This window comes from Drosophila mojavensis, unplaced genomic scaffold, assembly GCF_018153725.1.
Source record: "Drosophila mojavensis isolate 15081-1352.22 unplaced genomic scaffold, ASM1815372v1 contig_136, whole genome shotgun sequence".
Taxonomy (NCBI): Eukaryota; Metazoa; Arthropoda; class Insecta; order Diptera; family Drosophilidae; genus Drosophila; species Drosophila mojavensis.
The window spans coordinates 6,502,373-6,517,957 of NW_025318667.1; the positions used below are offsets into that span (position 1 = coordinate 6,502,373).

At 41.1% G+C, this 15,585-nt stretch overlaps 2 protein-coding genes across 2 annotated transcripts in view; both read left to right on the top strand.

Moving 5' to 3' along the window:
• LOC6586070 (irregular chiasm C-roughest protein) overlaps positions 1 to 7,157 on the top strand; it is a 60,829-nt gene extending 53,672 nt beyond the window's left edge. The window contains exons 2-6 of the mRNA XM_044010119.1: positions 2,116 to 3,140; positions 3,934 to 4,036; positions 4,120 to 4,247; positions 4,306 to 5,461; positions 6,280 to 7,157. Coding sequence (XP_043866054.1) covers positions 2,151 to 3,140; positions 3,934 to 4,036; positions 4,120 to 4,247; positions 4,306 to 5,461; positions 6,280 to 6,755 — 2,853 coding nt within the window. The 5' untranslated portion in view covers positions 2,116 to 2,150 and the 3' untranslated portion in view covers positions 6,756 to 7,157. The remainder of the gene's footprint in view (positions 1 to 2,115; positions 3,141 to 3,933; positions 4,037 to 4,119; positions 4,248 to 4,305; positions 5,462 to 6,279) is intronic.
• Positions 7,158 to 11,398: 4,241 nt separating this feature from the next.
• Positions 11,399 to 15,585, top strand: part of LOC6586071 (neurogenic locus Notch protein) — a 51,174-nt gene continuing 46,987 nt past the window's right edge. Inside the window, exon 1 of the mRNA XM_002011658.4 lies at positions 11,399 to 12,558. Within this exon, the coding sequence (XP_002011694.2) occupies positions 12,432 to 12,558 (127 nt within the window). The 5' untranslated portion in view covers positions 11,399 to 12,431. The remainder of the gene's footprint in view (positions 12,559 to 15,585) is intronic.

Sequence of the window (15,585 nt, forward strand, 5' to 3'; positions counted from 1 at the left end):
GACAAGCAAAGCAAGTTTTGCAATGCTTCGACATGGATGTATTTGGCTGTGACGTCATAGGAGAGACAAGCTCCTTGAGTGCACCACAACTTAAATAAGCATTTTATTACAGCAATATTGTAGAATTCTGAGTGGGTGTGAAACTATTTGCTTTAGCTATAATTAACCTTTAGCTGCGACGTATGCGTAACCTGGCAGTTAACTTCATATCATATTTAATAAATGGCTAAATGCCGCAGTTGATTAGACAACATTTATGACATTCTGTGAACCTCAAATATTTGTATACATATTAATAAAAGCAGTGTCAATAGACGGTTTCCATTGCAATCCCATTGTTTGCGCCTATTGTGACGTCACACGCCTTGTGGCGTGCTCAATCTGTACTCTGACTCTGTACTCGTTTTTGCTTAGCTGTTTGCTATTGTCTTCTCTTTTACTCGCCTGCGATATGCTTCGGGCAGTGCATGAGCTACGCGATGCGATCAAAGCAAAGGATGCAAACAAGCCGTTATCTTCGCTCAGTGTGTTTTGCTTTTGCTGTCAATTTGAATACAACGCAGTGAGTGAGTGTAGGGTGATTTAGTGGGGCGTGTACGACTCTTTCGATACCCCTTTACAAAGTTTGCACAGATTTTCAGCTTAATCATTTAACTCCTCATTAATATTTGATTAGGGAGAACTTATGCGTCTTGCTATTAAAGCATAAGTTATTTATGCTTTTCTTTTGCCTTTGTGCTGCCCTCTGCCTTTTGTCCTCTGCCCACTGCGTTCTGTTACGTTCAGTTGCTCACAAGCATTGTAACCTGCTTATCTACGGCTTTAAAGTGTAAAAATAAAAAAAAACACAAATGCCAAGGTCAAACCACAGAGAGAGTGAGCGGGTGTGTGTGTGTAAGTGTATGTGAGTGGGCGCAGCAACGCCACCTGCTGGCCACACAAGTGTTGATGAGAACTTGTGTGCATGTCTCTATCTGTGTGCGAGTGCTCTAGTGTATACGTGTGTGTGTGTGTGAGGATGCACACAAAATCGCGCTGCCTATGTGTGAGCGCTGTTGTTACAACAAGTAGAAGAAGTGACACAACAACAACAGCAACTACACAGAACAACAACAAGTGCACGCGCACGAATATGTTTCAATTTCACAGCTGCAGCGCGGCGAGGGCCAGCATTTACCGTTACAGTCACATTTACGGGTTACAGTTGCGCCGCGCCTGCAGTTGATTGCTTGCCTAACACACACACACACACACACACACACACACGCACGCACACAGTGATACGCACGGACACTCGCACTGGCTGTGCGAAGCTAAAACTTGTGCAGTGATTTTTTAGCTGGATTTATTTTTGCTTGATTTTCTTTTTTGTTTTGGTTTTCTCTCTTTTTTTTAGGTTTTTTTTTTTTCTATCTTGTTGGTTTTGTCGTGCTGTCGCCAGTGTTTGCCGCTGCTTTTCACAATTTTCACGCTTTTTCTCTCTCATTTCTATTTGGTTAAACTTGACCCACAAAGCTGTCGCCTTAAAATATGCAATGCAGCAGCTGCTGTTGCTGCTGTTGCTGCTGTGCTGCTGCGCCTCTGCTGCTGCAGCAGTTGTTAATGAATAATCCATGTTATGTGGCTTAAATTCGCTCAACGTTTTGCTGCCAGCTGCCCAATTAAATATGTAGCGCAGCAAATTGCATTTGCTGGCAGTTAATTAATTAAGAGAATGACCAACAAAAAATTCATGTTATAAAATAAGAACTGACTGCATAATAAAGGCCAGAGAGTGAGTGTAAAGAGCATAAGAAAGAGCGCATAAAGTAAACGCAACAAAATGATCTGTGTGTGCACTGCTTGCGGCGACACCGACTTGCAAGCAGTGTTCAGTGTATATCAGCTATGCACTGCTCGCTGTTGATTATATGACAGTAGAACAGTTTAACAACTGAGCACTATTTGCTTGTGGTGCGTGTATTGGCTAAGCTGTATTTATTTATCCGCATATATAACAGCAAGCAGTACAAACGCGTATTTAGCTAAGACAACAACTAAATTATATGAATATTTTTAAATATTTTATTTACAAATATATATAAATTTAACTTTCTTCTTTTTACTTCCTTGCAGCACGTCTATGGCTGAAACAACTCGCCACGTGTAGAATGAAGATGAATCGTGGCAGACGCCAGCAGCTGGCGTTGCTGCTGCTGCTGTTTGTGGTGCCCGGCGGCATTTTGGCCAAATCCAAGAAGAACAAATCCAATCAGAACTCACACTATAGCGATGCCAGCAACTCGGCCAACAGCGCTGCCAGCGACGACAACAACGGCAGCGGGCTGAAGCTCAAAGGCCACGGCGATGTCGGCCAACATTTCGCCATGGAGCCGCAGGATCAAACGGCAGTCGTCGGCTCTCGTGTCACGCTGCCGTGCCGCGTGATGCAGAAGGTCGGCGCACTGCAGTGGACCAAGGATGACTTCGGGCTGGGCCAGCATCGCAATCTGAGCGGCTTCGAGCGCTACTCGATGGTGGGCAGCGACGAGGAGGGCGACTTCTCGCTGGACATCTATCCGCTGATGCTGGACGACGATGCCAAATACCAGTGCCAGGTGGGACCCGGACCGCATGGCGAGCAGGGCATACGTTCGCGCTTCGCCAATCTGACGGTGCTCGTGCCGCCGGAGGCACCGAAAATCCTGCAGGGCGACTATCTGGTCACCACGGAGGATCGCGAAATCGAGCTCGAGTGCGTCTCGGTGGGCGGCAAGCCGGCGGCCGAAATTACGTGGATCGATGGCCTGGGCAACGTCCTGACGGCCGAGAGCTTCTTCGAGCCGCTGGCCGATTCCCGCCGTGTCACCACCAAGTCGGTGCTCAAGCTGGCGCCCAAGAAGAAGTACCACAACACGACGATCACGTGCCAGGCGCAGAACACCGCCGATCGCACCTATCGCTCGGCCAAGGTCCTGCTCGAGGTGAAGTATGCGCCCAAGGTGTCCGTTTCGGTGGTGGGCGGCGCCTTGGCTGGCGGTCGCATACCCGAAGGAGCTGAGGTCATACTCAGCTGTCAGGCGGATGCGAATCCGCCGGAGGTCAGCTATCGTTGGTTCATCAATGATGAGCTCGTGCCTGGGGACTTTACAACGAAAATGGTAAGTGGCAGTGGGAGGCAGAGAGGGAGAAGGGGAGAGAGTGAGAGAGGGCGAGTATGAGAGGGAAAATGAGTCTTGGAAATAAAGAGAAGTCAAATGAGAAGAATAAGAGAATAAGGATAAGTATATAGATAAGGAGCAGGAGAAGAATAAGCATAAGAGGAACATGGAGAGCATGGAGAACGAAAAGGAGCAGGAGGTAGAAAATGGAGCAGGGAAGAGTAGAAGAATGGAAGAATAGGAGAATTGGAGAGTGGGTAGGAGAGTAAGGGAATGGATGTAGAATGGATGAATCGGTTACTGGGAGAATTGATGAACAGAAAGAAGGAAAAATGGGAGGGTAGGTGAATGGATAAATTGAAAAATGGATTAATAGGAAAATGGGAGAAGCGATGAATGGGAGAATGGAAAAATTTATCAATAGGAGAGTGAGTATATATAAAAAAAAAAGGAAAGTAGAAGAGTAGGACATAAATAGGAAAATGGGAGAATGGATGGAATAGTAGAATGAAAAAATCGGTTGATGGAGGAATGGATAAATAGTAAAAGGGAAAATGGGAGAGTAGCGGAATGGATGAATAGAAGAATAAATGAATAGGAAAATGGGAGAATGGATAGGATAATGGAAGTATCAGTTAATAGGAGAATGGATAAATAGAAAAAAGAGAGGACGCGAAGGGTAAAAGAGGTGAAGGTCATTAAGAGAAAGGGATAGGTAGAACAATAGCGAAAAATATAAATATATATGCAAGTATGCATTAGTCAAAACTAATTGCTTGTTCTTTTGATCCAGATCATACACAATGTGACACGTAAATATCACGATGCCATTGTCAAGTGCGAGGTGGTCAACGCCGTAGGCAAGAGCGAGGAGAGCGAAACACTGGACATCAGCTGTAAGTAGACTTTGTAGAGAGTAAGAGAGAGAGGGAGATAGAGATGGGGCAAGATCTCATTGTAATATCCGCTTCCTTCACAGTTGGACCCGTCTTTCGCCAGCGTCCGGTCAGCAAGGAGGCGGATCTGGGCGCCACTGTGACCATGCGCTGCGAGGTGGTGGGCAATCCGACGCCCGAAATCGAATGGATCAATGAGAACTCGGATCAGGTGAGTCCCAGTTAGCTAAAGCCAAAGATTTGCTCACTCACTCCACTTGATTCTCTAGATTGTGGGTCGATCGCCGGAGCTGAAGCTCAAGGTGAGCAGCGAGACAGCCGGACGCTATTTCTGCAAGGCAGTCGTCAATGGCTTTCCGGAAATCGGCGCCGAGGCGACGGTCTATGTGAAGCGGGCGCCGATCATCACCTCGCACAAGGTGCAATACGGCGCCATCGGCAGCCGGACGAAAATCGACTGCCTGGCCTTCAGCATACCGAAGGCGGAGCACATCCTGTGGTCCTTCGAGGGCAAGGTGATCAACATGAGCAGCGCCGATCCCGACATCTACATATTCGAGGAGCATCACCTGCAGGAGGGCGTCCGCGCCGCGCTCATCATCAAGGAGAGCCGCTTCTCGCACTACGGCAAATACAACTGCACGGTGATCAATTCGTACGGCGGAGACTCGCTGGTGATCAATCTGGTGCCCGAGCAGGACAGCCTATCCATATCGCTGGTGCTCATAGGGCCGATGGCCCTGATCCTGGTGATTGTCTCCATCATCGTCATGATGATTGTCTGTCGCAAGCGACGCAGTCGAAAGAAACCGATGCCGGCCGATGTCATTCCGGAGGCATCGCGTGGCGGCGACAAGCTGACCGAGCTGAAGAGCGAGCTGCGCGCCAAGGCCTACGACGTGGAGTACTCGGAGGCGGGCAACGAGCCGCTGGCCATCAATCTGACCCAGACGCCCATGCCCGATGTCCAGATGAAGGGCGCCACCTTGGGCGTGCCGCTGGCCGGGCCCGTTAAGTTCGACGAGCGCTTCTCGGGCGACTACGGGCATCGCTACAGTCGCCAGTGCCACGCGAAGAACTTCAAGGGCCAGAACCAGAGCCAGAACCAGAACCAGGAGCAGGCCTACAAGGAGACCGCGAGCAACGGCTATGCGCCCAACTTTGAGTACGCCCTCGACTACAGTCCGCCCGCTGAGAGCGGCAAGTCGAAGGGCGCGGCGAGTGGCATCAACTCGGCCACTCTGCCGCATTATGCGGCCAATGCGGCGGCCACTACGGCCACATCCGCTGGAGGCGTCACCGCGCCCATCGCCAGTGGCGCCAGCTTGCCGCGCAATCAGCGCCACGAGCTGCACCACCATCAGCACCACCAGCAACAGCAGCAGCAGCAACAGCCACAGACCTCCCAGGCTAACGGATTTCTGGGTAAGTCAAACGGAACTAGTTCAAAGGGAATAGATGGATTCGTTCAGTTTGCTTCAATCAAGTTCTAGTTTTCTTTAAGCTACGGCAGAGGTAGGGTGAGGGTGATCCACGTGTTACAATGCTATGAACTCGTTCATATGAACTAGATCAAAAGAGCTGTGCAAGGCGTAAACTACGCGGAAAACTTAATAGAGTGTATTTTGAAAAAGGAAAAAAAAAACAGTTTAATGAAATTTACACGCCCAATAGTAGAATAAGAACTAGTTCAGGGAATTAGTTCAATTAGTGAATACCTATGTAAATATAAATAAGTATTTGAAGCAGCAATATTATCAAAGCCTAATAGTTATCAAATTTTCTACAAACCAACAAGCATAAATTGTTACACAAAATGAACTAGTTTAAATGTTTCATAAGAACTTGTTCAAAATAGTGGCTCACTGAATGTTGTCAACACTGCAAATATAATTTATTTATATAATGCGCTGTCAGTTGAAGAGCTGAACTGGTTGCAAATAATGAACTGTTTGAGTAGGGAACTAGTTCAGTTGTACGAATCGTAGTAGTAGTACTTCAATAAATTATTCAGAATAAATGTCCAAAGTAAACATTACGAAATTTAATATAGACTGTGCTTTTGTTCAATGAACTAGTTCATATGAACTGCCATTTGCTTGAGTTTTACCCCCTTTCATTGAGAAGAGAAGAAGCTGAATTATTCTAAAGCAATGAGTGAACTAATATACTTAATATATGACTAACCTTTCTCTCTCTCTCTCTCCCCCTCTCCGTTCTCCGCTCTATCTCTCTCTACATAGGTCAACCGCTGCTGCAGAATGGCATCGACAGTCGCTTCAGCGCCATCTATGGCAATCCCTATTTGCGAACAAACTCATCGATATTGCCGCCGCTGCCACCGCCGAGCACCGCCAATCCGGCGGCCACGCCCGCCCCACCGCCCTACCATGCCGCCCGGCATGCCAACAGCAACGGCGCCCTGAAGCACTTTGGCAGCGGCATCGGCTACGGCACAGCCGGCGGCATCGGCGGCACCGTCGGCACGGCTGGCGGCGGACCGGGCAGCGTGAGCGGCAGCAGCTCCAACTTGACGGCCAGCAGCAATACGCTGGCGGCCACGCCTCTCACACAGCCCTCGCTATGCGGGACGCTGGGCGTGGGCGTGGGTGTGGCCGCCGGCGTAATGCAGAGCGCACAAAGTCCCTCCGGGCAGTTCATACTGCCCACCAATGGCAAGGGCGTCACACAGAAGGGGCCGCTGGCCACGCATGTCTAAGCGGCTGATGGCGGGACGGAATCGGAGGTGGAACCGGGACTGAAATCGGAGCTGTAGACGAAGCTAGAGCCGGATCGGTAATTGGTGTCGCAACTCAAACTGGCATCGGAACTAAAACTGAAAACTGAAAACGGAACTGGTACTGGAACTGGAACAGCAAAAAAATAAAATAGATAAAGAGCCGAAACTTCAAATGATATCGTAATCTATGCGAGAACCGGAACCTGATCGAAATCCGCAAACCACAAGCCGGCATTGAATTCGGAGCTGGAACTGACACCGGAACTAAAATTTGAATGGAACAAAGAAGCGCAACCTAAATTGATGTCGTAACCTAAAGTGGAACCAGAACTGCAATCAGAACTGGAACTGGAACCGAAGTCAAATACCGCAGCCGAAGCTTACAAATAGAATGTCACGCATATTTATTCAATTCGTATTCGTACTCGTATTGTCTAGACTGTAGAACCTAGCAACCTAAGATATTTTTTTTTTTTTTCGAAAAGATTTCGATTATACATATACATACATGCATATATATATATATATATATATATATATATATATATATATTATATATACATATATAAAAAACCGTATTGTGATTTATAGCGTTAATTATTTTATGAGAACTCGACGAAACGAAAAAAACAAAAACAAAAGTCAATGCGTCAAGGAAAAAAAGAAAAAACAAAAACATTATATATATATATATATATATACAGTATATATGTGTATATATGTCTTTATATATATATATATTTATCTAGTGCAAATTTTAAGCTAAGTTTGTTATTGTATTTGAGCGCTGAAACTGATAAATCAGATGGATAAGTATATATACATATATATCAATTAACGAAACGTATCGAAAAAAAAAGAAATAAATAAAATTCACACACAACTTTCAAAGTTCATTTTAAAAATAAACCAGAGAAAAACTTTTCAAAAAAAAAAAAAAAAAAAATTATTAATGAATAAATATTAAAGAAAAGAGTATATAAAGCCTGTAGTTAGTTCCAAGTTAAACGCAGCAAAAAACCTTTCTAAGCCAAAATCTATTAAATTTTAGACTTAAAAAAGTAACACAAAAAAAAAAAAAAAAAATACAACTGCAAAAGAACTAAATGCTAGTATAGCTTTATAGGAAAAAGAATAGAAAATCCGATCAAGTGGCCAATAAACATTTTAAAGAACTAGTTCAAAACGAGAGAGACAGCAGCAAAAAAAAATATTATTAAAAAAAAAAAAAAAAAAAAAAAACATTTTTCATTGACTCAATTTAGTTTTTTTGATTATTTTTTTTTTCTATTGACTCAACTTTTTATTGAATTTTTTTTTTTGTATTAATATTTATTTATTTATTTATTGTTTTTACACATATTTTTAATCAATTTTAGAGCCACCCTTGGTGTTCAAAGCTCACAATAATGGCATCGTAATTATTTTTAAATAAAGTTTTTAATAAATATATTTTTTTTAAAGCAAATTTTTAAAAAAAATTTTAATATTTATGTAACAAAATCAATTTTTGCAACATAAAAAAATACCTATATTTCCCTAAACTGAACCCTAAACTGAACATATTAATGAAAAATGTAACTTAAAAACATTCCTTTTGATCTAAAATTGTTTTTCAACTTTCTATAGAATTTTTTTTATATATAATATTTTTGGCATATTCGCATATGAATATCGGGTGATACCGACTGCAGCATACTCATTGACAATCCAAATGTAGCTCCAACTTATTTCCGACTTACCACGCCTTCAATCAGTATATAATATTTAAAAATCAATATGAATAAAGGGTATATCTATAACACATATTTTTTAACTTATGTTTTCAACCCGGGTATACATTCCAAATTTCAACTCTGTCTCTCTCTCTCTCTCTCTCTCTCTCTCTCTCTCTCTCTCTCTCTCTCTCTCTCTCTCTCTCTCTCTCTCTCTCTCTCTCTCTCTCTCTCTCTCTCTCTCTCTCTCTCTCTCTCTCTCTCTCTAGTACATCAACTTCCATGATCTCTGAGTTACCAAAAATTGTATTTTCTGATTTGCCACGCCCCTAGTGAGCATTGACACTTTACAGTTCGATGATATACATTTTTAAAATAACTCTAGCTTCAATAGTAAAGAAATGGCTGGCAGCTATACGGACAACCCGACGGACAGTTATACGAGCATTGCGCAAGTGCATCGTGAATGAGTATAAAAATCATATTTGAATATGCCCAAAATATATCATATATAATCTATCTGTATATATTTATAATCATGGTGTTACGAATATACAAATTGTTGTTGTTTTCTTTTTTTTTTTTATAATATTTATTTCTTATTTTTTGTCAATTGTAATACATGGAATTTGCTGTGCGAGCTCTGATATGAGTCACTGTATTATATACAATTTGACTATGGGCCAACTTGATCGGATTGCTAGAGAGCACAGCATCAATGTGAAACCAACTTAAATAGGAATACATTTTAACTTAATCATGTATATGCATATATATGTATATATATGCATATATCGATATCTGTGTATATATATATATATATATTATGTGTATATTGCTCGTATATATAGCGCATATGTGTGTATGGAAGCCAGCTGGTTGAACGCTTAAACTTAAATTAACTAACTAGGATTACAATATTAACGAATATCTTAAAAAAAAAAAAAAAATATATCGATATACATATATATCGAAACGAAAGTGTAGTACACTGCAAACTTTTTTTTTTTTTTTTTCTGCATAGTAAATAAATAAATAATTTTAAGTGGAAAAAACGAAAACAATTTTAAACAAAAGCTTAGCAAAATTTGTAAAACACATTTGAGAGATCTACCAAAAACAAATATAAGATAAATATTAAAATATATAAAATAAAAAACTAATAAAAAACCATAAAACAAAATACAAAAAAAAAAAAAAGAGAGAAACATTTTTTTTACGAAGAGCTGCCTTATGATTCCTTGTGAAATTTGTTGGAGTTGTTGAACGGCCAACGCTATATGATTAAATATATAAATATCTTTTTTTTTTTTAAATATATATTTATATATATAATATCCATATATACAAAAATCGCTTTAAACGTATTTCAATTTTCTTCTTTTTCTTTTTTAATTTTCAAAATAATTTCATTCTCTTTAATATATTTTTTAATGCTATTTGCAGGGCTTTTATGTGAGTTCATAAGAAAGTCATAAAAAATACAAATAAAATAAAAACAGAATAGAAATAGTAAATCAAGCGAATTCAAATGAACCGAAACTTTTTGGGTAAATTGTCAAAGCGATTCAATTAAATGTTCAATTAAATGCAAATGCAAATGCAAAAAAAAAAAAAAAAAAAAAAAAAAAAAAAAAAAGAAAGAAAATACAAAGTAACTTACATAAAAACAAAATAATTAAATGAAATGAAAAGAAACGAAAAATCCTATTAAGCCAAGTAAATATGATAATTATTCATTATATGTGAAATGCATGTGCAAGAAGAAGATGAAGATAAGAGAGAATGAGCTGCAAAAGGTAGACGCCGAAGAAGAACTAAGCAAAGTGTGAAATTTCGTGTAATATGGAAATTAATTCAATTAAAACTAAGTCAAAAAACTCAAATTAGTTGAAATAAAAATCTAAATGAAAAAAAAAATTGTTTTTTTTTTTTTTTTTAAATGTAATGTCGAACTTTATTGAATTTACTAAATGAAGCTGATTCTGTCAGCCATAAATTCTCTTTACAGGGTATGCTGGAGTCGTTATTGTAAAGTGTGACATTTCATCATCTCATTTGATTCTTATTGTGATTTGATTATTCAAAGGGAATTTCAGCTGACCCTAACGCTGCTTCGTGTAAACATTGAACGGTTTCACTTTTGCCGCAGAAGGACACAGCTTGTTATCGACTTTTATCGATTACAGCGGGCAACCTGACTATGCGCAACGGTTGGCAGAGCGCCGCGTCGCGGCAATAAAGAAAAAACAAGTATTTAATTTTGTTTGCAGCCATTTTGAAAATGGAAAGAAATAACGACACAGCCAACAACAAGAATGCAAGCCAGCCCAGCAACGCAGGCGCAGTTGCGCTGCGGAGAGCGCAAGCACAGTTAAATGAGCGCAAACATAGTTACGCTCTCTTTCATGCTCACGCTCGCGCTCTCTCTCCCACTCAAGGAGCAGAAACGAGATCTTGGTTCGCACGTTAACTTCAATTATGTTTAGGGTTAAGTCTGTCGTTACAGTATGATATGACTCCATGATACTTGGTGGAAATATAAAAGATAATAACATATTATAAATATGTACACACATATGTATTTAAAACAATGTAAACAATTTATCAAATATAAATGTTTGTGCCACATGTTGCAGATTATGCACAAGAATTGCTTCTGCTCAAGGCAGCAGCAACTTATGATAACTGTCATGGGCGAGCGTGCAAGCCACTCTCAATTGCACGCTCTCTATCTGGCGGCTGTTCGCATTGCCATTGATCTCGGCTCACTGTGGCCCGTTTTAAAGTGAGAGTGTGAGCGTGAGCGTAAGTGAGCGCTTGAGTGTGAGAGCGCGCACGAGAGAGAGAACCGGCTGTCGTTGCCGTTGTCTTTTTTGGGGGTTCAGACAAGCGACGCTCGTGAGCGCGGCTCAAAGTGTTGCGAGTCGTGAAACGAAACGGATATCGAGGCGGACAGTCTGTAGCAGTTGAAAATTGCAATTGCATGGGATTTCAATTCAATGCTATTTTATTTTTTTTTTGAGTGCCTCCTCTCAATTGTGTATTTGTGTGAGTGTCCCTGTGTATGTGTGACTGTCTGTGGGAAGTGTAAAGGCGACGTAAATTAAACTCACAGCGCAGGCAAAAGAAACGAAACAACAACAACAACAACAGCAACATCGGCAGCAACACCAACAACAACAACGGAGAGGCAACAACAATATGGCGTTTAATGCCGCCGCATGCAAAAATTGCAGCATGCGATTGCGGCGCATAAGATAAATATCGCTATCGGGATCGGTATCGGTGTCGGTTATCGTTATCGCTATCGCTGTCAAAATATATATTATTCTTCGTTTTTTTTTTTTGTTGTTTTTGCCCCAGTGTTCGTGTGAGTGCAAACAAATAAATCAAGCAAAAGGAAAATAAGCACAAAAAAGCACAGAAACCACAACGCGACTCCCTACGTCTCTTTGTGTGTGTGTGTGTGTTCGTGTCTGTATGTGAGTGTGTGCGAGAAAGGAAGCAAAGCGTTTTGCCTTCTCCGTCTCCGAATTCTTCTTCTTTGTCTTCGTCTACGTCTGTTTGAATATATCGCCGTCGCTTCCAGTTGAATTCAAAGTTTGTTGCGGTTGCGCGTGGAAATGTCGCCGCTGCAAGCGTCGACGTCGGCGTCGCTACATACAATAAACGGCAACGCGCGGCACTCAATTGTTCTACTGCAAAATACATAACATAAAAGAGTAAAACAAGAATCAGCACAGAAAAACAACAAGCAGCAGAAACAACAACAAATTGAGCAAAAAATAAAAAGCAAAAGAAAACCAAAAGTCAAAGTGAGACAAGAAACTGCACACTAAATAAAATACAACAAGCAAGCAAACATAAAAAGAAAAAGGAACAACAACAACAACTAAAAACTGAAAAGCATAAAACGCAAATCTTAAACTGGATTACAATGCAGTTGCAGCGCAGCAGACGTCGCTGTCGCGCACACAGAATTTGGATTAACGAAATGCTAGCGGGCGTCGCGCTGCTGCTGCCGCTGCTGGCGCTAGCTAATTTCAGCAGTGCCCAAGCGACGGGTAAGTGTGAAAAAAAAAATAAAAAACAGAAAACAAAAGAAAAAACGGGGAATAATACACAACAAGAAAACACATTATTTTTGCATGCATTTTGATTAAGTCTGCATTTTCGTATTCTGTTTCGTTTCCCTTTCTATTTGTCTCTCTTTGCGTTCCTTTTTGGCCTCGCTGTACGCTGCTGCCTCCTGTGTCTGCCTGCCAGTTCGGACAGGTGGTCGTGCTCTCTGACACTGCGCTCTCCCGCTCTCTCACTCACTCATTCAGTCACACTCTCTCCCTCTCTTTTGTCAGCGCGCTCTCTCGTTCAGATTTTTTTTGTGCCTGCTGCGCACCTTTAACTTCTTATATGCTACGGCACAGCCGCGCAGCCTTTCGATCCGTTTTGTTTCGTTTCGTTTGAATTCCATTTCGTTCCATATGCATGCTTTATGTATGTACATGTACTAAGCGTGTGTATGCTGTTATACTAAGTGTATACTGTTATACAAGCGCTCACACTTCGCATACTTCAACTTTTGTCAACTTCCTGTGGCTCCCTCGTCTTGGGCCTCCCTCCTGTTCCCCATCATAATTAGGCTCACTTGTCAAACTTTTGTCTTCCACTATCTAAACACAGACAGGCCGACAGACGTAGGCAAAAACAAGATGGAAGAGGAAGACTCGACTTGACTCTTGTGTGTGGCGCATTGCAGACATCATGCAAGCCAAAAAGAAAATATAATATTTGCATAAAAGCCGCTGGGGCTCGGCTCTTGTCTAATCATTGTGTCAACACTCGTCTCCATTTTGGTCCCTCTCTACATATGTACATGTGTGTGTTTGTACTTAGGTGTAGGTGTTGTAGTTGTACCTTTCGGTACTCGCATTGCCTTTACGCATTTCAACTTTCCGGGAATTATAAAAAAGGTGAAATAAACGTATTTTTTTTATTTTATTTTTTAGCTGGAACCCCATTGGAATACATGGGAAATGAATTGCTATCGTTTATAATTAGCTTTTTTCCACATTATTTACCCTAGGCCATGTCTCTTATGAATGCCGATTAATGTGCCCAGCTGATCTGTTCAAATTATCTTAAATAAATAGCTGAAATACCTTAAGTAAATAGTTACAAAATATGTATATATTAGAGTTTAGAAGAAACAGAACATAGACAACATAAAATAATATTCTAAGGCAATGTTTTGAAGACTCAAGATCATTGACACTCTTATAAGAGCTTCATATAAGTTTTTATTATAGGAACAAAATCCAGAAATGTTCTGAATTCACAGTTCATAGAATTTGCTGAGCTCAGGACCTTTTTGGTTTCAATTATTATAATTCGAACTCCCTTGTTTTAAGTAAATCAAGAAGATTTATCAAGATTCTAGCTTGATAAATCTTAAAATGATAAAAAAAAAAAATTAAAGGAAATAATGTATGGGACTGACAAGTAAATATTATTGGACCAAAGTTTAATAGTTTCATTTTTTTCCCCTGTTTTAGTTATCACTTCTATTTATTTTGGTTGTTGTTTATTTCCTTTTTAGTATCCGCTACTATTTTTAGGATCGCATAAATTTCATGAATTTTTTGTTCCCAAGTCCTGAATTCAATATCTCCCAAGTTTGGAATCCAAATTATAGAATGATCAATTTTATGAAACTTAATTTGAATTCTATTTAAAAAGAATTTCTATCTGTATATGTATTTACATATGTTGCTATCTACATATCCCTTAATACAACAATCCAGATATATATATATATAGGTATTTGTATGTATATAAATACCAGTATATTTATACATATATATATTCTATATTGCCTGCCTGTGGATAATTAAGGACTCGATCTAACGGCCTCTGCGTGTGCGTGACTTGCAATAATTTCGAGCAAGAGCAAAGTCAAGAAATTGTATTTTAGGGTGCGCACAGGATAAGCACAGAGCGAGAGAGAGAAAGAGAGAGAGAGAGAGAGAGATAGCAGAGGATGGCTGACAGGAAATACTCATGCAGCATGGGGCATAGAGACACACTCAGCACACACAGCAAGAGCTGAGCTAAACGAACGAACGAACGCGACATTGAAACGAAATACAACGAAAAGAAGAACTAAAAGCAGCCGAAGCAAAGGCACAAGCAGAAGCAGAAGCAGAAGAAGCAGCGCAGAGAATATATTTCGAGAACTTGTTTGCAGCCTAGGTAGACTGAGCCGCGTACAATATATAACTCTCCCTCTCCCTCTCTCACTCTATCTCTCTCGCTCTCACTCTCTCTCTCTCTCCCTCTCTCTCTCGCTCTGTCTGTCTGCCTTAGCCGTAATTTGATCTGTGCGCAAACAGCAAAAAGGACGCGCCTGCGTGCAATATGCTTAGGGGTTGCAGCGCTCCCGTCGAGTCCCTGCTTTTTGCCTGGCTGACAGCAGCTGTCGATTCAATTTTTTCTTCTTCTTCTGTATTTTCCTCTTCATCTGCTGCTTCTTTCTCCTGTTTTTTTTTTTTTTTTTTTTTTTTGGTGGTAGCTGCTGCATGACAAAAACCGTTACAGCAGCAGCCGCAGCAGCAGGAGCAGTAAGCTCCCCACTTGAGCGGGGGGATGCTCAGCGTCTGTCAGCTGCAAATGTGGCGCCCACACCTAGCTAAGCGTGGGGGCGTGGCGTCAATTATGAATCTCTTGCAGCGCTTAAATGTCAATAGATTTTTAAATATAAATTGCTATAATTGTGTATATATATCTCTATATATATATATATATGTATCTATATCTATGTATGTTCGCATGGGAAAGTTGAGCAGTAACTTTTTTTCTTGTTCGATGGCAACCACGTTTCATTTTTTTGCGCTAATTTGTCGCTGGCATTTAATGGACCCTAATGGAGCGCGCCAGTCAATATGCAAAATGTAAAAGTATTTGTCTATCAACAACATCAGAGGGGTGGGGAGAGGGCGAGGGGGCGCGCAGCTGTGCAGGAAACGAGTCTAGGAAGCAAGCATGAAACTGAAACCCAAATGAGCTGGGCATACATGCAATGCATATCTCTTACT